Below are 26,415 nucleotides of genomic sequence, written 5' to 3' on the forward strand. Positions count from 1 at the left end.
TAATCGACTTTAGAACTGAATGGATCATCTAGATATCATCTATCATGGCAAGACACAGTCACTAACATCAACCTCGACAGCCATCCGAGGCTTATTCTTAGGGTAGCATCTGAATCGGGAAATTCGTCGCCTCCGCACTGTGCGAAAGGCGCAGCGCACCCTCAGCCTTATTGCACTCCTTGCAGCCTCTCCTGTCTGTTTGCCCGACATATTCTCCGTGCCGCCCGCAGAAAGCAGCTGCTAAACCCCGTATTACACCGTGCAATGGCGCTGGTTAGATCACGGTGCTAGATGAAACCCCGTATCCCGCATTAGTAACCCATCGCATCTTCATTCAACCTCCACTCAAGGCAGTCTGGACGTATGAAAGTCTGGATTGCGCGATCGCAGGACCATACGCAAGAAACAATACAGCACACACCCCAATCCTTTCGGCAATCGCGCCTCTGGAGCCACGGATATTGCGCGCCATTCGCTTCATCGTCTCAGTGTGGCCAACCGGCGTTTAAGTGGGAGGAAGGACAGAAAGAAATACTGCGCACAGCTAGAGAAGAAGACGGAAAAAGAGACAGTCTCAGACAAGGCGAGGCCATGTCTTCCTTAAAGCATCTCCTGTCGTCCAAAGTGCGGTCGCAGTCCGGGTGCTACACCTGCCGCCTGCGTCGCAAGAAGTGCGATGAGCGCAAGCCCACATGCTCCGGCTGCGATGCCCTGGAAATCACCTGTCACTTTGGCGAGAAGCCCGACTGGATGGACGGCGGCCCCAAGCAGAAGGAGATGACCGAGTTTGTCAAGTCGCAGGTCAAGAAGCAGGCCAGCCAGCGGCGCGATCGCAAGTATCTCGAGATGCTGGAGACGGGCACCCGGCAGGTCAGCATCAGCGACGCTGCTGAAGATGGAGCGCCGGCAGCGGCTGGGAAAACAACCAGCGCAGGAGGCGATTCAGAGCGCGGATACGCCAGCACCTCGGCGCCGTCGTCCAAGGAGTCTCCCAACAGCCATGGATCCAGCGGCAGCACGGCCGCCACGTCTCCGCCCGAAGCCCCCTGGCACACGCAGGCCTTCTTCGCCGAGTCGAATGAGCAGAGTCTGACCCAGACTGACCGCTCGGCGGATATTCACTACGCCTGCATGTATCTGGACTATGTGTTTCCGCATCTTTTCCCGCATTACCGGCCTCATATCCTCGTGGGTGGTCGTGGATGGATTCTGGATGTCCTGCAGTCGACCAACAAATCGCTATACCACATCACCGTGTCAATCGCTTCATACTACTTTGCATTGATATTGAACAATGGCGAGCCAGAGCACGGCGAGTGCCTGTTCCAGATGAACAAGAACCTGCAGAACCAAATGGAACTGGGCCTGCGAGAGCTGCAAAAGGAGGTCAGCGCGCTTCACAGCCGCAAGCTGGACCCGAAAGAAGGCCTGGTCGTCATGGAGAGCATCATCCAGCTGCTCATCTTCGAGGTCGCCACGGGCAATCGCGAAAACTGGAAGCTGCATCTCGACGCGGCTATTGCTCTCTTCCGACAGGTCCTCCCAAGTCCAGACGGCTGGGAAGGGTTGCTCGACAGCCTCATAAACCAATCCTGGCCGCCGGCAGAGATGGGTATGACGCGGCCGTGGAGCACCAGCCAGGCGGCATGTCGCTTCTTCACGGCCAACCTGCTCTACATTGACGTGCTGTCGAGCGTGTCGCTTGGATGCCCGCCTCGGCTGTACAGCTACCAAAACTCCATCATACCCTCGTGTAACACTTCGGAATGGAGCCCTTGCACCATGGGAGGGGGAAGTCTTCGCATGGAAGAATTCCGCGGACTGCACAACTGGGTCGTCCAAGTCGTTGGCGACATTGCGTCACTGCACTCGTGGAAAAAGCAACAAAGCCAGGCCGGCTCCTTGTCCGTCAACGAGCTGCTGCAACGAGGCCAGGTTCTGGGCGAAGCAATCAAGGGCGGCATCTTGGCCATCCAAACAACATGCCCCACGGCCGACTCACAGGCCACCGTTATTTCTGTACCGGTTCTCGGCGAGCAGCCTTCGTATGCCATTCACAATGTCATCTGGTTGCATGCGGCCTTGATCTACTTGAACACGGTGACGTCGGGCTGGCAGCCCGCGTGCCCGGAAATCAGCTCCGTCGTGTCTACCACTACAGAACTGCTGTACAATCTCCCGATGGGTACCTGTCTAGGGGCTGTGGCCTGGCCTTTGTGCGTTGCGGGCTGTCTGGCACCTCCAGAAGATGAATTCAAGTATAAGAGCCTGGTGGCCCGACTCGGAGGGCTGCAGCTGTTTGGAACGCTCAGGGAAGCCATGAACATCATGGAGCAGGTCTGGGCGATGCGACCCCTGGACGAGAGCTGGGATGTTGCCCAGTGCATGAACATTCTCGGCCACGGAGTTGTGTTGCTATAATACCCCAATCTCATCTTCGTGGATATTAAATGTGAAGCGATGGTTTTCAAATCACAGAATACGTGTTGAGATTTGAAATCGAGTCGGTTTTTTGCAAGCTATTGCCATCTGAAATCCATTCCATTAATTTAACCTTTGCCCTTGACCTATAACCTTTTATACCTAGCTATTAGCTGTCCTTGACCATCATCGCGCAAATATAAAGCTGCCCATATTATTTTCCCCTTGAAATATCCCGTTTCATTCATTCGTTACATGGCCCTTTAACCGAGAATGGTGCGTTCCTTGACCGCAGCATTCTTGCTTGTGCATCACAAGCGTTGTGTCACCCTGATCCATTATGGTAACACTGCACGCGAATTCTGCGTGGCATCGGGCTCGGCTGCTCGGTTTCACTCGACATCCAAGAGTGTCGAAAATGGCATCTAACCGCAGCAGACGGTAGCCTCGTTGGCAGCACTGGTTTGCTGCGGGCTATGAGTGAGTTAGCATCCGAAGCCGTGAATGGCGGACTGAGACGAGAAGAAGCTTACCCGACACTCAGAGTCTCCCACTGAAAGATGAAGGAGCCAAGATAGGCACCGATGAAGATGCAGATGATAAAGTAGCCGTTGTAGTACATGGCCAGCAGCATGACAAAGTACGCGACAGCAAACTGAACCATGTGTATCAACGCACGGACTGCCTGCTGGAACACGCTTGGGCGGAAGGGAGGCATGGCGGCGCGGACAGGGCAAGACAGCTCGCGGCTGTTGACGGACTCGAGGCCCGCCTTGGTGGCATCGGCTGGGGCAGTGGGCTTGGCTGCAGCGGTGGTGGGAGCAGACGATTCCTGGAACTTGGCGGCGTGCTGCTTGACGATGAAGCGGTCGTACTCCTTGGACAGGCGGCGGAGGAACTCGAGGGCCATGACGAGGAGGATGACGCCGATGCAAGAACCGGCGAACATGCCCTTGGACTTGATCTGCCAGGACTCAGAGATGAAGCAGGCGTCAATGACGTTCCAGTTCCAGAGCATCTGGTCACGGGGTCAGCTCATGTTGCTATTCTCGTCGAAAGAAGGGGACTCACGGAAATCTGGCATGTGCTGCCTCCCATGCCCATCATGTCGCCCATGTCGCCCATGGAGCTGTTCATGGCGCTGCCAGTGGGGCTGGAGCCGGCTATGGTGGTGCCAGAGGGCATATTCATGATGGCTGATATGTGCTTCTGATGGATGAAGAGTTGGATGGAGAGGATGAAAGAAATCCCGTGTCTGTTGAACGAGATGACAAGAAAACAGCCTTGAGCCTGAGCTTGAGCTTGAGCTTAAGAGAGAGAAAGTGATCAAGTCCTGGAGAAGGAAGATGGAGAAAGAAGAAGAGGATTGCTTCCAGATCTCGGCAGATGCCAGCTGCTGATGGGTCAGTCCAGTTCTTATTTATTTATACCCGGCTGAGCACGGACGCTCTCAGCAACGAAACGAGTGGCACACCGCTTACCGTGGAAACACAAGGCAGGGGATGCTGCCAGATGGATGGCACCTTGAACAACTAAACCTCGGGGAATATGTAGCATTTGATGGGGGAGAAATTGGCTTTAAATGGCTTGCAGCTTGAGTTTATTTAGCAGCGCAAAGGCCACCCCTGCGTATCCACCCGGCCGTTGGCTTTGGTAGTGAGTAGGAATCAAAGAAACGGCTCCTGGACGTGTGCGTGCAGCCTGTGAGAGCGTTTGAGCAAGTTTCGCAAAAGTCGCCGGATTGGCAGAATGAGCCAGGCCTGGTCTTTTATTAAGGGCTTCACCAAATTCTATCTGATGGTTTATATTTCAGCTCTATTTTATTAAACCATTTTCCTTCTCAATCTCTCTCTGTCCGTGTTCTTTTTCTTGCATCATGCACCATTTACCTGATTATACTTGTTTTTTTTTTATTCCCATGAGATGCTGAATTTTTATTCAAATTAATCCTTTACATAAAACGGCCGAAACAGGAAGCTTGCAAAGAACATCAAATGTCTTGCCCAGCCAAAAATAAAGCCGTTTGCACTACCATCGCCCAAGACACAGGCTGAAATGTCTCATCCAACACCAACCATTCCATTGTGCTACCACCAGATTATCCCCCCTTGAATCGAATGAAATAGAGGGTGGGGAGACGTTTGCAGAAACCTGTTCTCTTCTCTCTTTCTTTGTGTGCATTATTATAGCACTAGTAGCCTTTCCAACAGTAGTACATTTAGTAAGTGACCAAAATCCAGGCCAGAAACGCGTATCAGGTATCAGATAGCAATTATTCCTCCAGTATGCGCCAAGTCATAGCATTAGCCTGAGCTAGAGCTAGAGCTCGACGAAGATGGAGATCTGGATCCATCTTCAGCTGCAGGTGGCGGCGACTGGACAACCGCCTCCTCCAGCTCTGCAGCGACACTCATTCGAGAGGGCGGCACGTAGACAGTTGGCTCCAGGATCACATGCTGATCAGAAGTCGCCGACGAAGAAGACGACTCCACACGGGGAAATATGCGTGATTGTCCAACTGCCTCGTTGTGGGCGATGGCCTCGTTGGTGGTGGCATCATTTCCCGGTATCACAGCTGGCTCGGCGGTTGGCGATGTTGGAGGGGCAAAGAGGCCCTGAGGCATGGCGTTGCTGCCGTTGGTCTGGGCGTGGGAGTTTCTAATCGATGTTGATGCAGTCAGTATCATGCATGCTGCTACCCATGAAAATAGGAGGAGAAAAGAGGTGAAGCCTTACTGTTGGGGTGGAGGAGCCGTATGCTGCCCCTGCTCGTCATGGCGGGAACTGGCATTTGATGCCTGGCTGGAGAAGCAGCAGCCCATTTCAAGTACAAGTAGATTTGGAGAGAAAAAGAAAGACAAGGTGCACAGTGGGAAGAGATGATGAATGCTCTCAAGTTGCTGGAGGAAACCACCTCGATGGTGTATGTCAAAGGAGTAATTCTTCCGCCGTCTTGCCCTCGTTCGTTAGCTGGATTTTCCAATATGATCGGTTAGTCACGCGAGAAGAAGAAAAGAAGAGATAAAATAAAATAAGGATCAAAGTCGGACGACAAACAAAAAGACAAACAAACAAACAATGCAGCAATTGTTGTTCTATTCATTGTGCCACTCTGCCTGCCACTGGCAGCTGTCATGGCCGATACCGCATTACCAATGCCGATAATCATGATAGCAACATTAAACCCAGAAAAAAGGGCCAAGACTTTAATTTGCTTCTTTGTTCCGCAGCTTCTGCGGCCTGCTCTATTGACTGTGCCTCCTTTATCTTTCTATGCGATCTCATGATACACGTGCATAGAGGCGCAGTTAGTCTTGGTGTATATATAAGGTACATTGTGGCTGTAATTGACTGCTTCATGGAGCATCATGTACCTTACGATTGATTCATCGTGGCCAAGGGAAAGTATCACTCTACGGCATCATTATGGCTATTAAAGACTCAAATTCACTACTCTTCGTGTGCTCGTTACTCGTCGATGCCTTCATATCCATCTCCGTGAATCAAAGATAGAGTCTCCTGATTGCGTGCATCATGTTCGGCTATTCAGCAATGCCACGAGCTGCCGAGCTTCTCTTTTTTTATGAATAACTGCCATCATCCATTCAACCCGCTATTGTCATGTTACCCATACAGTCTAACAATCGCTCATGTGCCCATGCCATCCATCGTCCGAAACTCTGTGTGACCGTTTTCCCGCCCAAAAAGCCTTCCGTCAATCACAATTATATCTTAGAAGCCATCGAATGAAGCAAAAAAAGATCGAATCAGGCCATCCTCGCTTTGGTAGCCAAGCCTTGTGTCTTCGGCATGTTGTCTTCTGCTCGTGGCTCTGAAAAGAACAGCAGCCTTTCTGTGTTCTACGTCGCTTCTAGTCTCTTTCTTGTGGCACGAAACTTGTGCGACTTCGGCATCTTCACGCGTACGCTTGTATCTGGTTACTGCGTTAGCCTCCATACCGATGCAAGTTTTGTCCTGTAACTTGGCGATTGTGACATCTCACCGACATTCCAACAGAGGCGTGTCTTACCATTCCTGTCGACTCTTTATAGAGGTAGTCCAGAAGAACACGGAAGTTCGTTGTCGGCTGTCTTACTTCCTTTTCGACGCATTGGAGGGTGGAGGCCTGGCATCAACCCCCCCATCGCCATTTTCGTGAAGAGAGGAAACTCTATCATCTGGATTCTGGCCGTCCTGACTTCCCTGACCACCAACTCCCTGAGAGCTTGCCCTATCGTGTCCTCGAGTTGATTCTCTAGCCCAGAATGCGACTTGATTTCGACGCTGCTCAGCCTCCCACTCTTCGTCTCTTGCACTTCTAGACTCTTTACCATACATCTCCTTTAGTCTGTTTTCTTTAGAACTTTTTCATGCTTCACTTACCCTGGCTTCGATGACTTTGACTTCCGCCACCATATCCAGTGCTCTTCCCACTTCGGCTTTGTTGCTGACTGCCTCTCTGATGGCTGCTAGACCCGCTCTGCCTCTTATTCTGGTGTTTTCGCCGACTGCTTGACTCATGATGCCGGCTCCGATGGCCAGACGCAGCGTTCATTTCAAGCGAAGAAGCATCATCAGTCCGCTGACGCCGAGAATCCCCAACTCTTCGCCGCACCAACAGTGTCTCGCCATTTCTGACCGTGTAGTTGTACTCGTACTTAACCGGAGCGCATCTATATCTGCTGTACGTAACTGAGTTAAAATCACGTACTCTTCATAAAAAGCCATCAACATGTGTGATATAGGGGATAAGTACTTACGACCCAGAACGTCGCCGCCGTCTCGAAGACTTTGAGGGCGTTGACAAACAACCGCCCATTCTCCAATCATGTTCTTTTTGTTTCCAATGAAAATAAGGAGGTTGAAAACGCGCTGTATTTCTAGACAACGAAGTAGAAACATACTTTAAGGAAATAGAAGTGACTGCCTCGAGGCTATATAACTATCAATATCATCTTTGATTGGGAGGAGGTTACTCTCTCGTATGGCAGTTAGTCAGGGGAACTCTTCTGAAGAACAAATGCTCCCAATCACAACTGTCTTGTTTTTAGATTGGCTATTTCACTCATAGTGAAATATACAACTTTCAAATAGCTGACACATTTGATATTGTTTTGGCCAAGCGCGAAAGAGCGTTTGGAGAAAGAGCAATGGAGCTTCTGTTTACCTGTTGTTCCAGGGCAGCTATTAAGCGGTCGTCAAAGAAGGTTCGTCGTAGAGGTATGATTCCGCCATCACTGCTGTATTCAATATCGCGTTTCAACACTCTCAACAGAAGCGCAATATTAGAAGCCCAATTCACCGTGTCGGAACAGAGACATAGCCCCGGGTGATGCAAAAGACACAATAGCAGACGTAAACACACACAAGAGAAGTAAGTGGATGAACGAATTAGTTAAATGCCAAAACGCAAATCTTGCCTGCATTCCCTTTCTATAAATAAACGAGATAGATGCTGAGAGAAAACAATAGAGTCTATATGAAAAGCTTGCCCATCCTTTTCCATCAGCGCCCAAACACGGTAAAATAGTATACACATTTTATAGAAACTCGATTCACAAAATAAGGAGTAGAAAAAAAAAAGACCAATTTATGTTCGCCGTAACATAAGTACGGAAGAGAAACCACCCTCCTCGATATTGTTCTGGCAGAAGCATATACACATGAATCAAAATCATGCCGCTACCCAAGGTCTTTCAAGCAAACGCTCCCACTGCCGCCATGAGCGCTGCGCCCGCCACGACCGAAAAGTAGGCTTGCAAGCGTCTCTTGCCCTTCAAAATGCGATAGCTCTTCTCCGTCAAGAAGTCTTCCGCCAGCAACTGCACCAGGCCGGCATACACCAGCAGGCCCGAGGAGATGGCATTGGTAGTGCCCACGACCACAAGACCCGTGGCGCTGCTCGGATCCCACTTCTTCTGCAGAACGAGGCCAATGGCCTGGCCGATGGGAGTGGTAGTCCCGTAGGCGAGGACCATCAGCCAAGGACGAATGGATCCCTTGGGGAACTGGATGGCCGCGATTCGGCTTCCCAGCGCCATGCCCTCAAACGACTGGTGGAAGCTGATGGCTACCAGGAAGACGACAAAGGCCGGGCCCGTGGCCACAGAGATTGCCATTCCTATGAAAACGCTGTGGAAGAGGATGCCCGCCTCTAGCAAAAGGCACTGCAGCATGCGACGCTTCTGCTCTTCTGGCGACTGTGTTTGGTTCCCGTCCAGGGAGTGGCGGCGCCCCGAGGTGCCGTTGGGTTTCGCAAGCGAAGAGTACTGGCCATTCTGGGCGCTGCTACCGGCAGGGGCAGGATCAAGCTCTCCCAGATCCAAGTCGAGGTCCGAATCCCGATCGTCGTCGTCGTCGGCGTGTTCAGTAGACTTGCGCCGTGGCACCATCGGACTCGACTCCGGCAAAGGCGAAACGCCGGCAATAAGGCCCTCTGACGCCTCCAAATTGCCTAGCGAGATATCCATATCCGCTGCCCGTCGTCCGGTCATGCGCGCCCGCCTGTCAGCCAGACCCTCTCTCGGCAAATGCAGCTCCTGCGCATCACCCTCGGCCTCGTCGTTCTCGTCCCAGAAATCGTGCGCATGCGAATGCGAATGGCCTGCGCCTCGAGCGGTCAAATAGGACTCGACTCCCACGACGACCAGAGCGGAGACCATGGCAATGAGTCCGGGTAGAGGAGTGTATCCCTTGCTGAAGAAGTACGGTAGACATGGGTCGGTCAGGGACGAGAAGGCGGTTGGGAGAAGGTGGACAAAAGCCGTGGCAATGAGAACGCCGGTACCGATATGTTGGCTGTAGAATAATATCTCCTTTTGTCGATGTCCTGTCGTTGCTCGCCGTGAGAATAGCGGGAGGCCGCAAGCTAACAGCAGAAACTCCATTAGTAAGACTTGTTCCTATAAATCCCCAATCTATCGCAATCTCAAATCGTCACAGGTTGTTCTCACCAAGTGTGCTCAGGACCAGAATCAGAAGCAGCGCAAAGACATGCGCAGCCGTGTCGTACCACCCCGAATTGTGTCCGCCGCATTGGGGCTTCTCGCCGTCATCTGCTCGTCTTTGAAGCTCGGCGCGCAGCAGGTTTGATGGAAGTGACGCCCAGGCGTCTATGGGGGGCAACGCCTATCGCATCAGCTACTGCCCACGTCCAGCTTTTGGAAGCCGGTTTGGAGTGCCTCCTTACCTCTCGCCATCACCTCGCCGGCGAGGCCATCCATATCCAGGTGTCTTTCTCGGATAGGACCGTGGAAAATCAATGCTTCTAACTGACACCCCGCTGGAGCATTGGAGAGCGGAAACGTCGACAATAAGCGGGAAAGCTAAAACCAACCTCCGTGAACAATTAGAGACAAACAGTCGAAAAGAGGAATGAATAATCAAAGCCAGATGGGTTCAATGGAAGTTGAAGTTAATCGGCCACATGGAGGCCCCTTCGCGCCTAATCCTCGGCTGGAGGGGCTGAAACAGACGCGTTTACGTCCGCGAGCTCCGGAGGCATCTGCGAGCCACTGAAACAAGTTCCTAGCTAAGTATCTGCCATACCTATAATTAGATCCAGGGGGGAATGTTTTAGTACTTGATAGTCTAGAAACAAATTATAGCAGCTAATGCCTGTTACAACACTCACCTCTATCCCTGCTATGATACTATTGCAGTAGCATGCCCTTTTATCTTATCGTAAACAAAAAATTACTAAATCCCGATATATCCATACGTCATTGTGCTTTCAACCAATGGAGTTCATCAGAGAGTCAGCTCCACAATGATTAAATCCGATGAAGTGAACGGAGTAAATTATAAAAGCATATCCAATTTATAATAGCATCCTGATACTTGGTAGGTTATATAGAGCAGAAAAGCATCAAATCATTATACTCTCTCCAATAACTTAAAACACAGCTATTCAGTACTAACCACTCAAGCCAAATCAAAACCATGCCAACCATCGGCATCTTCCCCGCCTCAGGCGGCCTCGGCGGCAGCACTTACACCCATCTCCTCAACAAGGTGTCCCCCTCCAACACCGTCCTCATCAGCCGCCATCCAGACAAGACGCCCCAAATTTACAAAGACCAGGGCGTCCAGCTCCGTCAGGCTTCTTACGAGGCATCGCCCACCGAGCTCGAAGCCGCCTTCAAAGACATCGACGTCCTGTTCCTCATATCCTACCCCAGCCATGTCCACGAATATCGCACATCACTGCAGATTCCGGCCCTGGATGCTGCCCACAGAGCAGGCGTCAAGCACATCTTCTACTCGTCCCTCGCCTTTGCCCTGCCGGACAAGGACTCCACGCTGGCAGAGGTCATGGGCGCCCACCTCGACTCGGAGGCACATCTGCGCAAACTAGCTGCCAAGGATCCTGGCTTCTCCTGGACTTCCATCCGTGAGGGCCTCTACCATGAGTCGTTCCCCATTTATACCGCCTTCTTGGATCTCAACGACCCGACGACCACTGAGATTCGTATTCCCCACGATGGCTCCGGGCCTGGTATAAGCTGGGCCAAGCGAGATGAGCTGGGCGAAGCCTCGGCAAATCTTATTGCTCAGTACGCTCAGAATCCAGGCGCTTTCTCTTGGAAGAACAGGCTTGTAGCCCTGACCGGGCCTCGTGAATGGTCTCTTGCCGATACCGTCAAACTCCTCTCCACGGTGGCTGGGAGAGATTTACAAATTCAAGAGGTTACTGTGGATGAGTATGCCACGCAGCCGCAAGTAACTGCAAAATTTGGCAGCAGTCCTCTTGCGCAGACTTGGGCAACTGCGTGGGATGCCATTCGTGCTGGAGAGACATCGTATGTATCGTCTTCTTTGGAGCAGTTGCTGGGGCGTCGACCAGAGGAATTTGATGTTACTATCGAGAATCTCTATAAAGGAGGTAAACAATGATTTGGAAGCCGACGTGGCGGGTGTCAATCGTAATGAACTTTTGTCTGGTAACACCGGCTTGTATAATAGAAGCTGATCAAGGGCGGAATGACTGCAAGTACAATGGTATTCTTAGCATCTTCTTACTCGGGTATCTGCACTATCACCACCTCACAAGCGCTGTGTAATTTCTGTCATGTAACAAATTTGAGTTGATCTCCAGTACACCTAGCATGCATTGAATCTAGACACAGTTACGACTATCCAAAGACACCGAGTATCAATCACTAAGAGGACGACAATACAAAAAGAAAGTATTGTAAGAAAAAACGGATGCGGCACTGTTCCAAACCCAGTCAAAGCTAAAGGGTATCAATTCGTCAAACCCAGATCCACTGGTGTTGATGTGGCCGTAGCCTAGCGTTGTGAAGACTTATTGCCTCCCAGTCAGATTCGCAAGTGCAACTCAGTTGGCGTTGGCTGCGCATAGACGCCTTATCCAATCCATTTCGTAAACAGACAAAAGATATCATATCGTTGAGCAAAGTTCCTCCCTTGATAAGGAGGAAAAAGGAATCCAGCCATATTCGCCACAAATTCGCAGATAAACGCCCCCCAAAGAGAAACTGCAAGAAACTGAGACAAGACGAGAGAGTGGCGGTATTGAGTAAGAAACTGAAAAAAAAAAAGGCGGGGGGGAGGGGGAACAAAAATCAAATAGCATGCTGTATACTGCAGCCCAAGTTCCATCATGGGTCATTCGTAATTTGGAAAACACGGCGGCAAAGAGAAATAACAAGTCAATGCTTGAGCAGAGAGTGAGTGATGGATGATAATCAAAGTGCACAGTAGCCAGCGGCGACTTACATCATCATAACTCAACAATCCTTCTCTCCAGAGACAGATAAATATGTTTAAAGGAATATCATCAACATCATCAGATAGAAAACACAAAGCAGCCGACTTAATAGGCGGCGGCAGTGTTGGAGCCCTCGCTAGTGGCAACGGCTACCAAGGCCTCAAGGCGCCTCAACGAATCGGGGTTGTTGGAGCGATCTTGTTGCTGTTGGCGTTGCTGTTGATAATGGGATTGCTGCTGCTGATGCTGCGGCTGCTGCTGAGGCGGTGGTGGCGGTTGCTGGTGGTAATGAACTTGTGGCTGTCGCTGCTCTTGAGCTTGTTCCCGTGCCGGAAATCCAGCAAAGCCCGTGAAGTTGGGATGAACCATTCGCTCGACATGAGGGTTTCGCGCATCAGCTGCAGGGGGTCCTTGATACCAGCCGTGTCCCTTGCCTTCTCTGACCGAAGCTAGGGCGGGAGCCGACATGGTATGCTGGTGAAAGGACCTACTCGGCGCGGCTGGTGGTGGCACTTGGTGGCTTGGTCGCGGCTGTTCTTCGAATCGCACAGTCGGCTGGTTCATACGTGCATGTTCCATTTGGTTTTGAACCGCTTTGTGGACCTCGGACGCCCACATTCCCGCACTGTCACGAGGGGGAGTCTTGTGTCCTATATCAAGACGGCCAAGGCCACGCTGAAGGCTAACGTCGTACATGTTGAGGTTTCGCCTCTCGTCAATAGCCTCCATGACAGGAGGTCGGTGGGCAAGTTCGGAGTCGACAGTCATTGGTGATCCATTGCGCCTTGGTGGAGTACCTGTCCGAGGGAGAGGATCAAAAGACTCAATACCAGGGAGGCGAAGCGTGGACTGAGGGTTGCTGGGATTTGCAATAGGCGGCGGAGGGTTTGGCCGCACTGATTGGCTGAGGACAGCATTCAACTGGGCAGTGCCGCTAAAGCTGCGGCTATCAGGATGCCAGGTTCGCCGTCGCCATGAGTCGTCGCCGGTGCTGCTCGCCACCGAGTCCCTACGGCCCGGAAATCCAGATGTCGACATGGTCGGCGAAGAAACCAGGTTTGCATTCGGAGACGAGAGGGCGCCGGCGTTGGAGCTGTTGACAAGCATCGGCCCCGGGCCGCGGCCCGGCATCTGAACCTGACCAAACTGGAAGGGAGTGGTGCCCGAAGGAACGCTCAGCCGGCGGCCAGGAGTCCGCGTACCCATAGAATACATGCTTTGGGATCGAGAGTGTGAAGATGACGGAGAAACGCCGGCGCTCCATCGTGGGCTGCTCTGAGCCGTTGAGAAGGTGGCAGACGTGGGCGTGCTATAATCGCCTGGAGACTGAGGTCGGTAAGAAAAGGTGCTGTCGGTGCTACTGCGATAGGATTCGAGCGAAAGCCTTGAGCGGGGATCAACAGCCATAACAAGCGGGGGCGGGCGCCGCCGAGGGTCGTTCTGGGCGCTATAGGCCGATCCCACGGATGTGATGCTGGAGATGCTCGAGGTCGAAAGAGACTTGGAATGTCCTCGCACCGGGCCGCCAGCACTGCCCCCAGTAGAGGCTCTTGCTCTGTTCCCAGCTTGGCGAACTCGATCAGTCCTGATCTGGCGCTGGAATCTCGATCCAGTAGCCGCAAGAGAGTCGATCGGAATATCTTCATTGACGTGAACGGTCTGGGCATGCTGCCTCAGATTGTCCAATCGTGAAAATCGCCTGGAACAGTGGCACTGGAAGGGGCGCTCGCCAGTATGCTTTCTGTCAAAATCATTAGCCAAACTTTTAATCTGATTAAGAAAAAAAAAAGGGAATAATAGATTTTGGGCATAAATGATCTTACCGAATGTGCCTTGCTAAGTGCTCGCTACGCGTGAAGCTTAGGTTGCAAGGTGGATAATCAGTGCAATAGAACCGCTGTGACTTCTTTTTCTTGCCCGATCTTGTTCCATCCGCATTTACACTCTCGGCGTCGGAGCCGGCGCCATCATCGATAGTTCCATTCTCTCCATCGGATTCGTCCATGTCTACATCCAGCGAATCTCGCTTGGGCGACCTCGTAGAGTGCTGAGAGTCATTTCGGTGCAGGCCATTCTCGGTGGATTCGGAGGAGGCTGATGCCGCTTGAGCAAACGGGCTTGTTGGCAGGGGTCTCTGGCTCATGTTGATGCTGCTAAAGGTGGCTCTCGTAGGCGTCTTGCCATCGTCGGAGGGATGTGAAGGCTGCAGCTGTGCCTGCGGCGCCGTGCTGGGCCGGGGAGATGAGTTCCTCGGAGACATGATGATGTCTTGCTTGGAAATTTCCGCTGCGAGAGGGGTGTTGACGGGGCGAAAGGCAGCCGCCATGATGGGCGCAGCGAGGGCGTCCAAGGGATGTCGATGATGGTCACAGAGCGCCGGCAGATGTGCAAACTCGTCCGCGGTGCCGTGCCGTGCCTTGATACTGGGAGGAGGGGAGGTTGCAGGAGGAGGCGATCCAACACAGACGGATTACGCAAGAGGCCGGGCTATGGAGTTTTCTGCGGGTACCGTCAGGGCAGAGAGGCAAAGCGAGGTTGGTGAAGCGGCGACCAGCATCCGGCGAGGGAGAATCCGGACGTGATGGCAGCTTGGCGGATGATCTGGGCTGTAGCGAGCATAAAGATCGATCCGGGTCGGGAGGAATCGACACAGGATGGTGTTGGTGGTTGGAGAGGTTTGGAGTTGCAAGATGCTGCGGAGAGCCAAGGTCATGGGCAGAAGGCTGAAGTAGGGCCGAGGGGGAGGGGAAAAAAAGGTGGTGGGGGTGGTTTGTTTGAGGTCAGCAAGGGAGGCGGAGGCGGAAGGTCAGGAAGGACAAGGGGCCAGCTAAGGTTGCAAGGGAGACTGGCCAGAAAGCTTGTGGGTTGTAGCTTTGGCAGCCTGGAGCAGAAGGGCAAAAGGCAAAACGCAGCCAAAGCTTGAGGATGGCGTGGGAATGGGTGTGTGAATGCGAAGGGAAGGGAATGGGTGCTTGTGTAAGACGGCGCTGCGTTCCAGGTACGGGAGGCTGGCAGGTGTCTGTCGGGCCTGCACAGCAGGTACCTGGCCTGGGCTGCTGGCAGAGGTCAGAGAGGCGCTACACTAGCACCGTCCAGCTGGAAGAGTCGGCTAGCGGTCCAGCTAAGGAACTGTGTCGTGGGTTAGTGCCGTGCGACTAGGTACGAGGAGCACTGAGGCGCTGCCCAAGGCCGGAGCGCCAGTTGACTGGTTGACTGATTGCGGATGCAGCGCAGGAAATACAGTAGTACTAGTAGGTGGAATGCTAGTCTAGACGTCTAAGGCAGAGTAGACTACTGCCTACTTGTATAGCATCAAAAAGAAAAAGTGTGCATGTCCTTGTCGTAGTGCGAGGTGGAGTGTGATGGTGGTGGGCGGGCAAAAGACGCTCCAAGGATCTAGCGCTGGGCATGCCTGTCTGCTCCCCGCTAGCAGCAACGGTGGCCAACCTAAGGCCTGCGCTGAGGCCGTGCCATTGGACGATCGCCTGGATCAGAATCGGAAACTCAAAGACGCAGCGCAGCTGAGCGAAGCAGCAACAGCAGCATCGACGAGCCCAAGCAGGGGGGCTGCCGGACCCTGCGATCGGTGACACAACGATGTGTGCCTGGGTTGGCCTAGTGCTGGCTCTGGCTAGCGAGCGAGCGAGTTGCAGCACTGTCGGCCCCTACGGCGGCACAGAGTTCAGCAAGCCCAAGGCGGCGCAAAGGCGAAGTCGTCCACCACGCAAGGGGCAGCGTGTGTGGCGATGTTGTTGCAGCCTGTCCTGGCCTGTCCTGTCGCTTCTTCTCTTCTGCGTCTTCCTTCTCCCCCAGACGGCGCCTCCCACGGGTGGAGTCCGGATCCGGATTGGCAGGGCAGCGGCGCCAACCAAACCTCCTCGTAGCGATGGGCGCCCGTTTTATGGAGCTGTGCTGGTTGGACAAGTATGCGGTGCGTAGCGGGTACCTGCTGGTTGCGCAGAAAGGCTCGACCTGTTTGCCTACCTTAGGTACGAGTAAGCCAGCAGCAGCAGAGCATGGAGCATCGTTAGTGCTCGGCAGGAAATCACACGCTGGCCGAATGTGCCTGGACAAAACGGGACATTTCGACAGCAGCTGCGGGCAGACTCGGGCAGTGCTTTTTGTGTGCACGATTACGATGATCACCTCCAGTTTTTGCCGCAGGGGCCTGACTACCAGTAATACTACTGCGGCAGGTCCCTTGCCGGCTTCAGACTGCCATTGAAATTGGCATATGCAATGACTAACAAATAGCAGTTGAGATGATTGCAGATGTCAGAGCAGCAGTAGCCTCTACCTTTGAGATACCCGCCCATCAGCCGTGGCAAGGTTCCATTTTATCAGCTTGTGCTGAACCTACCACCCTGAGAAACTCGTACACGTTCTCCTGTCCTTTAGGTAAAGGTAGGGGCTTGGCTTTTTTGGCTTCGTCTCTCCTCTTCGGGAAGGACGGAATCCAATGTATGAGGCGGAAGACCGCAAGGCCAGATCGCAGCGCGCTACTGGCGGACAGCACAGAATATGCATTCATGTGACACCCTTTTGCCCTTGTATACATCCCTGGCCCGGCGCAAGTCGTACCAATGCGTGCTTTTTGCGGCCAAGGGAGGAAAGAAAGGAATAATAAACCGAAGGGTGCTGGAAGCTGCTGACTCTGGGCTGGACTGATACGAGCGCTGGCTGGTGCTTGAAACGCACCAAAAGGCAGCATGACGAGGCAAAGCGGGCAGCGTCACAGCCAGCTCGACACGACGGGGGAGGGGGAGCCACCGGAGAGGGCGGGACGGCGACAGCAAAACTCAGATGCAGTAGGCTCTGTTACTTTTTCCGCCTCAATAAGCTCCACGCGCGGGGAAACATTAGCAGCCGTAATGCCAAAGGGGTAGGGCAACTGATTAAGAGAAGAAAAGAAACTTCGACAGTCGATAGCTGGCATGCCACCACAAAGTTTCGCCTTTTGCTGGCCGGCGGGTTGCCCAAGCATTGAAGTCAGCGAGCTCGCTGGCGACTGTGCGGCGCGGGCGCCTAAAAAAAGATGTACCTCGACACTAGGCATGACTGGCAAGGATACCTGACCCTGCTAGCGAGCGTTACTGACGTAGTAAAGAGGGGCCGACGTAAGGTACAGGTCATCTGCGCACCTTAGCGTGCGCGGCCCAGGTACATCCACGGCAATCCAGTGGGCAAGCCTCTTTTTGCTCGACGATGGCGTGGGACCAACGCGTGGCTAGCGGACGCCCGTTTCTCAGGGCCTGGGCCTGAGTCGAGTCTGAGTCTGAGTCTGAGTCTAAGCGCGAGGCCGAGAGATAAAAAGAGATAAAAAGAGATAAAAAGAGATAAAAAGAGAGACAGGGACAAGAGACGGACGACAAGACACGACACGACGAGAGCATGACGAAATTTGAGCCGAGCATGGCCGGGAGAGACGTCTGTTTGCAGTAGAAGCCGCTGGCAGCTGGGATTTGATGTCGGTGATGCGTCAAAGCGTTATATGCTGTGCTCACTACCATCTACTTTCGTCAAGATGCACAACACCGCTTCTTCACATGCAATCCATGGATTCTACACATTCATGGAATGATTCTATACAAGGTACTAGCGAGCGGTAGAGCAATCTGTTTCAGAGGGGGGAATGGGCCCATGATTTATTGCCGCCCAACTCACTCAGCAGCACCAAGCTGCAGCGGTATGACTAGCATCGTGCCTTGACGGTGGTGTATATTGTGGTGGTGTAGACACAATATACAGCACAGGCAGATGGCGCCACAAGGTTGTCCAAGTCACTGCTGCCGTACCGTACCCTGCCCCATGCCTACCGCAGGATCCAAGACTTGTGCCTCAAATATCAATCCCATATATTCTGATTGCATCCAAGAGGCCCAAGAAAGAAGAAAAAAAAGTGGCCTCTCGCTCGTAGTGTAAACTTTAGCAGTGCCGCCAAGACTCCACACCTGCTCGATGCCTGCCACCCACGCACCAAGGCGCTAACAACTGCCTAGTCGTGGGCGCCTAAACGCAACATTAACGCTTCAGGTACCCACAATTATAGAAATGCAAGTGATATATCGACTTTCAAGCCCATTTTGAATGCGCGAGTTGCCCTTTTTTAAGTTGCACTCGCGAAACAAAGCTGAGCAGTCCAAGGTACATATGTACCGCGAGCTTCCTCATCTGCTTTGATGTTTGAAACGAGCACAGAAATACGGCAGTTGAATATGGTAGGTGGGCGTTAAGCAGGCCTTTTTAGACTCCTTCTCCCTTGGCCAACACCGATATAAACGGTATAGTTCCGATATGAATCAACAGAGCTGCATCGTGCAGGTAGGCGCTCACATGGCTGTCTCAAAGAGCCTCAGCGGCCCAACCACCCCCTTCTCGTTCCATGTTACGGCCTCAAAACCCCACAAAATCCAGTAGCCTGGCAATATATTTCGCCCGTTACTCCTACCGGCTTACTCCGTAACAGACACCTACTTGTAGTATACACAACCAACACGCTCGATGCTAGATACTCGAGTAGCGCCCTAGCTTAGATTGCGAGTCGTTCCATTTCCTCCGACTCCGTCTAATAGGTTCAATGTCAATGTGCTTAGTAACAGAGAGCCATGTCTGTTTATAGTAATGGCAAGGATCTCGACCGAGCGTATGGAACAGTTCCCTACATAAAAAACTTTTGGTGCTACTATGACATGTCCTAACCCGAGAGGGAAACATGCAGTAGAGCCACTGCATGAGCATGAACATTCTCAACGAAGCTCGAGGTACCATGTAACTGCAGTATTCACAGAGTACCGAGATAGACGAAGCTCACTTGTGGCACCCATCACTCTAATTCCGCCTCCTTCCAGCAGTTGTGCCATAAGCAGTGCCCGCTTACCGTCGCACGCCAGACCGATGAGTGCCTGGAAAAGGGCAATGATTCAAAGTAGAAATGCCCAAGGCAGTATCATACTGAAATAACGGGAGCGTCAGCGGCTTGGAAAGGCAGATCGTACCCTGATATAAGTGCCGTCACATACAAGTAGTATACACAAGGTACCCCCTTCGTACAGAGAATGCCCGAGGACAATCGGCCGGCCATATCCTTGGCAGCATGCTCCTCATCTTCAACAGCTTGACCGGCCCCTTATCTTTTGGGCCGGATCTATTACTCCTGTTACCTACATAAACTTACATACCACCACACCTGCCGGGTCACATGCATTGCTGGTCAACTTAGTGAGGAAATGATGCCAGCTCCATCGGTCCCGTAGCCGATATGGTATGGGGACTCTTGGGCGGGTAATACTAGTGGTACATCCCGCCCCATGCATGTCTAGTAGTATAGCAGCAGCTCAAAGCTAGATTAGACAGACACCTTTGTTTCCAGATGGCGCAGAGTGTGGATGGAGTAGTAGGTAGTAGCCTGTCTTAGTTTGCTCAGTAAAAGCTCGATTTGCTCGGAGTCTGCCGAGTTCAGGTGCCGCCTATTAGACGCATTTTCACATGGGTCTGTATAGATCTCTGCCAACCTGAATGAACGTGGAGCCTCCTTGCTTCATTCGCGTGGATAGCGCATTGTAGTATAGGTGCTCTTGTTTCGACTGTACTGTTGTAGACGTGGATATGGGTCTTGTAAACTCCCATACCCCTGTTCAAGCACTCGCAATAGTGATTGATTCAAGGTTTCATTCCGTGAGATCTAATCTACGGCTTTCATACAGACATAATCTTTCAGGGGTCCATTCCCAAGTTCGAATAACGCATAGCCCCCGCCCAATAATTCGGTTTTGGATCTATCGTATTCGTAGCGTTAGACGTTCGTCTGTCGTCATACATCACTCTGGTCGTCTTTCAACAATAACCAAAAATACTCGTAAATAGGGTTCATTGTGCAATGTTGGTCGTCCATACGTGGTCATTAAACATCCAGCATGCTTCTAACTTGCTGTGGCGGAGCGGCAGTGGAGTTGGTAGTGCTTGTACTGTCGGTTCTTTGCGCATTATTTAACCCGTCATGCCGGGTAGGGCGCCCCCGATCTGTATCGCTATAGGATGGAGGTCCGTCTTGCGATATCTCGTGAATCCACCGTTCTCTCTGAGCCTGTCTCTCGGCTTCCGCATTGTTGGGGAAGATCACGCCGGAAGCGTCTTCAACGATCCGCTCGTTGTGGCGGCGATCAGACTTTCCCACATAGCGACGCGACTCGCCAATGGATGACAAATTTCCAACGCCTGCCCTATCAACTCGGGGATTGTGGGAGAGATTGTTCATCTCGATGGTGTTGTTATTAGAGTGGGTGACCAAATCACCTCCCAGAGGTGGCTCTCTCTCCTCGTCTTCAAACCGGGCTTTGAGCCCACGCTTGCCTCCAACTTCATTGACATTTTGCGTAATCTTGTCTCGCAAGGTGTAGAGATGTTCACCTCGAACACGCCTCCACCATGCTGGCTTCTTGACGATGCCAAGCTCCTGGTCGATGACCTCACCTCGCTGTCGCCTCTGCGAAATGAGAGCTTTATCTTCGTTGGGGCTCGCGAACCCATATATAATTTGCACAAAGAGGATGAGTAGAGAGGGACCATAGCCCCAGGCGAATATGACAGGTACAATTCCGCCGTAGCGCATAACCGAAAAGGTCCAATCAAACGAAATAAGTATCTGGTAGGCAACGAGGGCGAAGCAAAGAGGAATGGTGAGGATAAAACGCATCGGAATTGCCTTGATGAAGCCCCACGTCCGGTTGAATATTCCGCGGTTCCGAGGCTTATAGTGATAGATGGAGTGGCGCAATGAGTAAACAATGCTAAGTGAAGCAATCACTAGGCAGAATGCGCCAGCTTTGAATCGCGCTCCTGTAGCTGTGGGAATGGCTTTGGCCAGAGTTTGTTCCGGTGATCGCTGCATTTCCACAAACTTCCAGCTGCGAGGCACAACAAGAAAAAAGTTCTACAGCGAATGATGTAAGTCACTGAAACCAAGAACGCCATTTTCAAAATGGGGACTCACCATCCATATCCAAAAATAAACCCATAATGGCAGATAAAACTCGACTTTGGATCGCCGGTCGTCGGTTCGATATACAAAGGGATTGGGGTCGATGAATTGCCTCTCTTGCCAGCTCCCCCAATGCCTAACCGACTCCCATACCAGCGCTACTGTTCCTTGACAAATGAGGAACCAGAAGAAAGAGGTGACGATGATTGGCAGTTCCTGGACGTGGTAACGGTCAACGTCGATATTCGTGAATAGGCTAACCAGCGCGCATGCGCAGACAAAGCATCCCCAGTACCACTGCCAGCGTCGGCCTATGGGATAGAAGCGCTTCTCCTTGGGCAGATACATCTTGCCATGCTTGGCGAGGGTAGTGAGCGTAAGCATCAGAGCAATGCCAAACACGGCCGCAAAGCCAATTCCCACGTAACCCCGGACACCGATTGGGTCGACGGCGCTGTAGCATTTGGTGGCGTTGATGAAGCTTCCATTGGTGTAAAGCAGAACGGGCTGGTACGGCGCATACGTCAGATAGCACTTGGAATTGTTGGACAAGGTGCCGTTGCTGTAGTACGTGTAGTTCCAGTGCTTGAGCGTCGTGAGGTTGAAATGGATGCCCCCAAAGACGGTGTCCGTGCTGTTGTCGCCGTCGGGGAAGGACAGCAGGTCCCGAGCGTCGAAGACTTCGTAGCGGACCATGGCGTTCGTTCTGATCGCAGCAACCCGCGCCGCCGACTATTGTGTTGAGGTTGCTTCCGCTCAGAACTCTCTGCTCTCTACGGAGATGGGCCCGCTATTGCTCAATGCCGTCATCAGTGGCGAAGAATCGTCTCTAGGTCGGCGATTGCCTCGTTTGCTGGCTGAGTGGAATTCAAAAACAAAGCATAAAAGGGTAAGAAAAAGGAAAGGGGAGGGAGCTTAGCTAGAGCTAGAGCATTTGCGTGGGAGAGAATGCAAGATGCGCATTGGAGACGAGCAATTGGGGCATGGCGGGTTTCGCTACAGGTACAAGGGCCGATGGATGGCTGCCGGCGGTGCCGCGCACACCGTCAAGTCAAGGCTCTAGCAAGGACGAGCGGTGCTAGTGAGTCTTGGGTCTTCGGTATAACGATATTTGCGAGATTTTTTGGTTGTAGCTGTTCATACCTTACAATTGCTACGATCTGTCTATAACAATTCACTCAGGATCAAAATACTGAAATGCTCATCGGAGGATAAAACGTCACTGACGGGAATCGCTGGATTTGATGTCAAGATTCATCCGCTCCAGACGCTTTGGGTGGCCGATTTAGAGTGCGTTTTAGCGCCAAATGTTTAAAAGCATAGCGCGTCTTTAGCCCACGTCTCCGCCAGCCTTTACGATTCGGAGGCTGCCCTTCTGCCGACAAAGCAGACTCCAAGTACATTCCTAATTGAACATCTTGATCTCATCTACGACATACTCGTACATTAGGGCACATCGCCTCCATCTGAGTAATAAATTATAGAATAGCGTGACTGGTTCCGCTTTTCCCGCAAGCATGGATGCCAACCCCATGATCCGCTGCCACTGCGGCGCCGTGTCTTTCCGGGCCGTGCTCCCCAAGCCTCTCGCAGTTGACGTGTGCCACTGTCTGGAGTGCCAAGAAACAGTCCTCCTCGGCATTTGGCGTCTCGGCCGTCTTCCCTGTCGAGGGCATGCTCCCCTTTGCCGAGGATTTACAGCCTCACGTCGGGATGTGGACGCGCAAGACTGATTCAGGGCGCACGCTGGAGTGTTATTTCTGTAAGACATGTGGGGTTCGCTTGATCCATCGGGGCCTGCTGCCAGACGGATCATCCTCGCAGACGTTGACTGTTAAGGGCGGCTGTATGGAAAACTTGAGCCTTGATGGTGCGAGGCACATTTACACAAGAACGGCCAGGGTGCCTGTGCCAGAGGGCAGTTACTCTGGGCCTCCTGATCAATAGTAGTAATGAGCACAAGTATAGCACATGCGTTATGCCAATGACAACAGCTACCTTGATGAATATCTTCCAAGCTATAATAAATGACATCTCTATTTAGGTAGAGAAGAAGGAGCCGGATTGTGCAGTCATGAAGAAGAATAAGTCTATTTAAAGTGCTATTTTCTCATCCTCTTCTGCAGCCGTCATTTAAGCCTTTAAACCTTTTTCATCTCCATCTATACAAGTACATAGTCATTGTCCAAATTCAGAGGGCAAGATCCATTCTAATCTACCAAAAATATGTCATGATATCCGCTAAACGAACAATCAATGGGCCTCGCCAAGAATAAGTCACACACGCGGGCTTGGCTCCGAAAATCATCGCCCTATGTTGTTTAACACGCTTCCCGTCATAACGGCAATCTCTCGGTCCCAGCTTGCCTCAACGCCGGGCTTCTTCTTACCGCTGGAAAACACATTCGGCGTTTGGCTCCCCCTGATGACGGCCTGTCGAATAGCGTCCCCGACGACGTTCTTATTCGTTCGTAGTGTACGAGCAACAATGCCTCCTCGGGTGGCTATCTCCTGGACGCGAGCGGAAATGTTACTTGCCATGCTGCGCCAAAAATAGGAAATCAAAGAGTTTGTTTCAAATCGAGACAGTAGCAATCGAAGGAGGGTTTGCTGTTGCTTCTTCTTCGCAAAATCTGGGACCAAGGGGTGGGTAGGAGCCTCGGTAGCCTCGAGAATCAGCTCAAGCGAAGCAATGTTCTGGCAGTGCGACACAACTTCAACCAGGCACTTGTCTAGCGTGGGAAGCTGTCCGAGGGATCGTGAGAGAGCTGCGGTGCTTGATTGCAGAGCAGAGCGAACATAGGAATCGAGGGCTTGTACAAGCAGCTTCGGCGTCCATTTCTCCAACTGAGTTCCGCTGGTCGGCGAGAGTAGATAGAGTGCATACATGGCAGATATCAATCGTGATCGTGCCTCCTCGCTCTGCGCAAAAGTTATGTTGCTTGGCGTAGCAAATTCGCGAATCTGCCGCTCCGATACCTCATTGATCCGTCGTTCGATCGGTATGATGATGGTATCCTGCAGGCTCTTGATCACTTTGAGCCTCTCGAGGCCATGGCCTTCCTCGCCCGGCGCCTTGCTGTCCAGTACTTCGCGCAGCGAGAGGATGGTGTAGGAGCATCGAACGAGCGCTCCGTAGTCGCCTTTTCCGGCACCGGGATTGCTCAGCTCAGAGAACTGTGCCTCAAGCTGTCTTCCAAGCTGCAGGCATCTTCCCATCGACCTCCCCAGCCTCAGTGTCTCCCACAGGCGCAATGCGACCTGGCGGATCTCCTCAGCTTCGGCATGCTTATCGATGACCTCCTTCTCCAATTGCTTATAGCTGTCATTTAGGCTTGCGATCTGGGCTTCGAGCTGTGCGACAATGGCTTTGCTGGCTTGCGTCTGCGATTGGGTATATTGCAGCAAAGGAACAGAGGAGCGGGTGGTGAGGATATCAATATGAGAGTCAATCTCCTGGGCGTCAAAGAGGACTCGCGACAATGGTGTTGACAGATCCAGCGGGGAGTCGTCCGGATTGTTGGTGGAGAGGACGAGAGAATTGGCAAACGCGGTGGGCGCAAAGTCGGGAGCGAGGAATGTCTCGTAATCGATGTAGGATGGCTCCTCGGTCGCCTGAGAGTCTGGTAGCGCTGCCATATTGCTTCAAGCGGCTTGGTGGAGGAAGCAAAGCTTCGATTGCGCACAAGAGCGTGCCTCGTCTCTGCCAGATTGGAGGGGAACAGCTCTGGGGCTAAAATGGCGCCTGTGGGAGTATTGCTCCATATTAATTGGTAGCGCCGCAGTTGCACGACCACCAGTTGTGGTGTTATAGTATGTAGTTGACAACTTTTTTGGTAGCGACTCAGCAACAGAACCGGCTCAAAGTGCCTGTGGGTAGAGGTTTCAATGTTTCTTTTTAGGCAACGATTTCGTTATGCACACTTAATTACTTTCCAAAGAAGGTAAAGTAAACATGAGACCATGATACGGAGTGCATCCTGACAAACATTAACAGGTATCAAATAGATAGAAAAGCTCCTGCTAGCGGATGCCGCGTCTGCGTAGCTCGCATGCATACCCGGAGGATTTATCACATAATGGAACCGTTGTATAGATGGAGCATCTCTGCGATGTCGTAGATCCCAGCAAAGGCTCAGACTGTGGCGCTTTCTCGGGCGCTTTTCCTCCACGTACGAAGGCAATACAGTGGTGCTGGATATTTTTAGGTCGATACCTACCTGCTACGAGTCGCTGGAAGCACATGAACCCTGCTACTTTGGGGAGCTGGGAAATCGGATCTGCGGTTTATCGCACAAACAGAGTCGTAGACCACATGCTCGCATGGCGTTTATCTGCTCCAAGGGGACCAAGGCAGACGCTATAAAAAGGCAAGGGAGATGCAAGCACTAAATCATGCATGGCCTCGCTGGGACCTGCGCGATATCATTTGATCTTGAGTACAAAAAGGCTTTCTTTGGCGCTCAAAACACGAAGCATCCGCCGCCAGATGCATGCTTTCTCCCCTTGCGCACGCACGACAGCCGCCACTAACACGCACTCAAGCCACTGTCTAAGCCTGTCAGTCAGGCGGCGCAACGGCCATTAACACCCGCCCTTGTCAGCAAACGCCTACTGCACAGATTATCTTGCACATGCCAGACAGACTCATCGAGCGCGCATCGCCACACTGTATTTAGTCGTGGGGTTAATTATAGCACCGCTCACGTTCCAGAAAGAGCCCGTACTTGACCCTCAGCCTCAATATCAACGTCGCTGGCCCCTCTGCCTGTTGGGGAGCTCTTTTGTCCCTTTTGATTAATACATCCAATATTCCCGCCAGCTAGCGGTGCGCCATCCGCCGACAGCTCCTCCCGACTCTTCTCCTGGACAAGGAAGACCAAGAAGAAGAAAAATTCGCCTTCGCTTGGCCCTTTTTTAGCCTGTGCACCGCCCCAAAGACGTGGGTGCTCCATACATTGTTCCCCAGGCTTCCCGCGCGCATACTGGATCTTGTACAAACACAAGCACGGAGTTACGGCACATTCGCATCCAATACTTCCTATTACCACTAACTAGCATTATCCATCCTGCTAGGTGCTACCTAGTGGTGTTGAAGTCGCACCAGGGTTTGTGGCCCGATTCCTGCCGTTTCCTGCCTGTGCTCCGGCGATGCTGCTGCAACCGAATGCCCGCTGACATCGAGGAGGAGCAGCTGCAGTCATCCAAGTAGAGACAAAAGAAGCGAACAACGAGAGAGAGCGATAGCCTGCAACGGGAGGCTCCTATATCCCATCTACCAGCC

At 52.3% G+C, this 26,415-nt stretch overlaps 9 protein-coding genes across 9 annotated transcripts; 2 read left to right on the plus strand and 7 right to left on the minus strand.

Annotated features, from left to right (window-relative positions):
• Positions 1-591: 591 nt before the first annotated feature.
• TGAM01_v200526 (hypothetical protein) lies at positions 592-2,421 on the plus strand (the record flags this gene model as incomplete). Its single annotated transcript, XM_018806109.1, has 1 exon — positions 592-2,421. One exon carries the CDS (start codon positions 592-594, stop codon positions 2,419-2,421), a length of 1,830 nt encoding a protein of 609 aa, XP_018660590.1.
• A 425-nt stretch (positions 2,422-2,846) lies between these two features.
• Positions 2,847-3,612, minus strand: TGAM01_v200525 (hypothetical protein; the record flags this gene model as incomplete). The annotated part of the gene is made up of 3 exons (XM_018806108.1): positions 2,847-2,895; positions 2,955-3,439; positions 3,493-3,612. 3 exons carry the CDS (start codon positions 3,610-3,612, stop codon positions 2,847-2,849), a joined length of 654 nt encoding a protein of 217 aa, XP_018660589.1.
• A 1,112-nt stretch (positions 3,613-4,724) lies between these two features.
• Positions 4,725-5,045, minus strand: TGAM01_v200527 (hypothetical protein; the record flags this gene model as incomplete). Its single annotated transcript, XM_018806107.1, has 1 exon — positions 4,725-5,045. The coding sequence occupies one exon, from the start codon at positions 5,043-5,045 to the stop codon at positions 4,725-4,727; it is 321 nt and encodes a 106-aa protein (XP_018660588.1).
• A 1,108-nt stretch (positions 5,046-6,153) lies between these two features.
• Positions 6,154-6,942, minus strand: TGAM01_v200528 (hypothetical protein; the record flags this gene model as incomplete). Its single annotated transcript, XM_018806106.1, has 3 exons — positions 6,154-6,355; positions 6,518-6,762; positions 6,805-6,942. 3 exons carry the CDS (start codon positions 6,940-6,942, stop codon positions 6,154-6,156), a joined length of 585 nt encoding a protein of 194 aa, XP_018660587.1.
• Positions 6,943-8,117: 1,175 nt separating this feature from the next.
• On the minus strand, positions 8,118-9,644 carry TGAM01_v200529 (hypothetical protein; the record flags this gene model as incomplete). Its single annotated transcript, XM_024548572.1, has 3 exons — positions 8,118-9,289; positions 9,375-9,533; positions 9,611-9,644. The coding sequence occupies 3 exons, from the start codon at positions 9,642-9,644 to the stop codon at positions 8,118-8,120; spliced, it is 1,365 nt and encodes a 454-aa protein (XP_024406787.1).
• A 718-nt stretch (positions 9,645-10,362) lies between these two features.
• TGAM01_v200531 (hypothetical protein) lies at positions 10,363-11,316 on the plus strand (the record flags this gene model as incomplete). Its single annotated transcript, XM_018806104.1, has 1 exon — positions 10,363-11,316. The coding sequence occupies one exon, from the start codon at positions 10,363-10,365 to the stop codon at positions 11,314-11,316; it is 954 nt and encodes a 317-aa protein (XP_018660585.1).
• A 943-nt stretch (positions 11,317-12,259) lies between these two features.
• Positions 12,260-14,480, minus strand: TGAM01_v200530 (hypothetical protein; the record flags this gene model as incomplete). Its single annotated transcript, XM_018806103.1, has 2 exons — positions 12,260-13,895; positions 13,978-14,480. The coding sequence occupies 2 exons, from the start codon at positions 14,478-14,480 to the stop codon at positions 12,260-12,262; spliced, it is 2,139 nt and encodes a 712-aa protein (XP_018660584.1).
• A 5,574-nt stretch (positions 14,481-20,054) lies between these two features.
• On the minus strand, positions 20,055-21,827 carry TGAM01_v200532 (hypothetical protein; the record flags this gene model as incomplete). The annotated part of the gene is made up of 2 exons (XM_018806102.1): positions 20,055-21,083; positions 21,144-21,827. 2 exons carry the CDS (start codon positions 21,825-21,827, stop codon positions 20,055-20,057), a joined length of 1,713 nt encoding a protein of 570 aa, XP_018660583.1.
• Positions 21,828-23,435: 1,608 nt separating this feature from the next.
• Positions 23,436-24,770, minus strand: TGAM01_v200533 (hypothetical protein; the record flags this gene model as incomplete). Its single annotated transcript, XM_018806101.1, has 1 exon — positions 23,436-24,770. One exon carries the CDS (start codon positions 24,768-24,770, stop codon positions 23,436-23,438), a length of 1,335 nt encoding a protein of 444 aa, XP_018660582.1.
• Between the last annotated feature and the right edge of the window lie 1,645 nt (positions 24,771-26,415).

The sequence above is a fragment of the Trichoderma gamsii genome, assembly GCF_001481775.2.
Source record: "Trichoderma gamsii strain T6085 chromosome Unknown Scaffold_1.2, whole genome shotgun sequence".
NCBI lineage: Eukaryota > Fungi > Ascomycota > Sordariomycetes > Hypocreales > Hypocreaceae > Trichoderma > Trichoderma gamsii.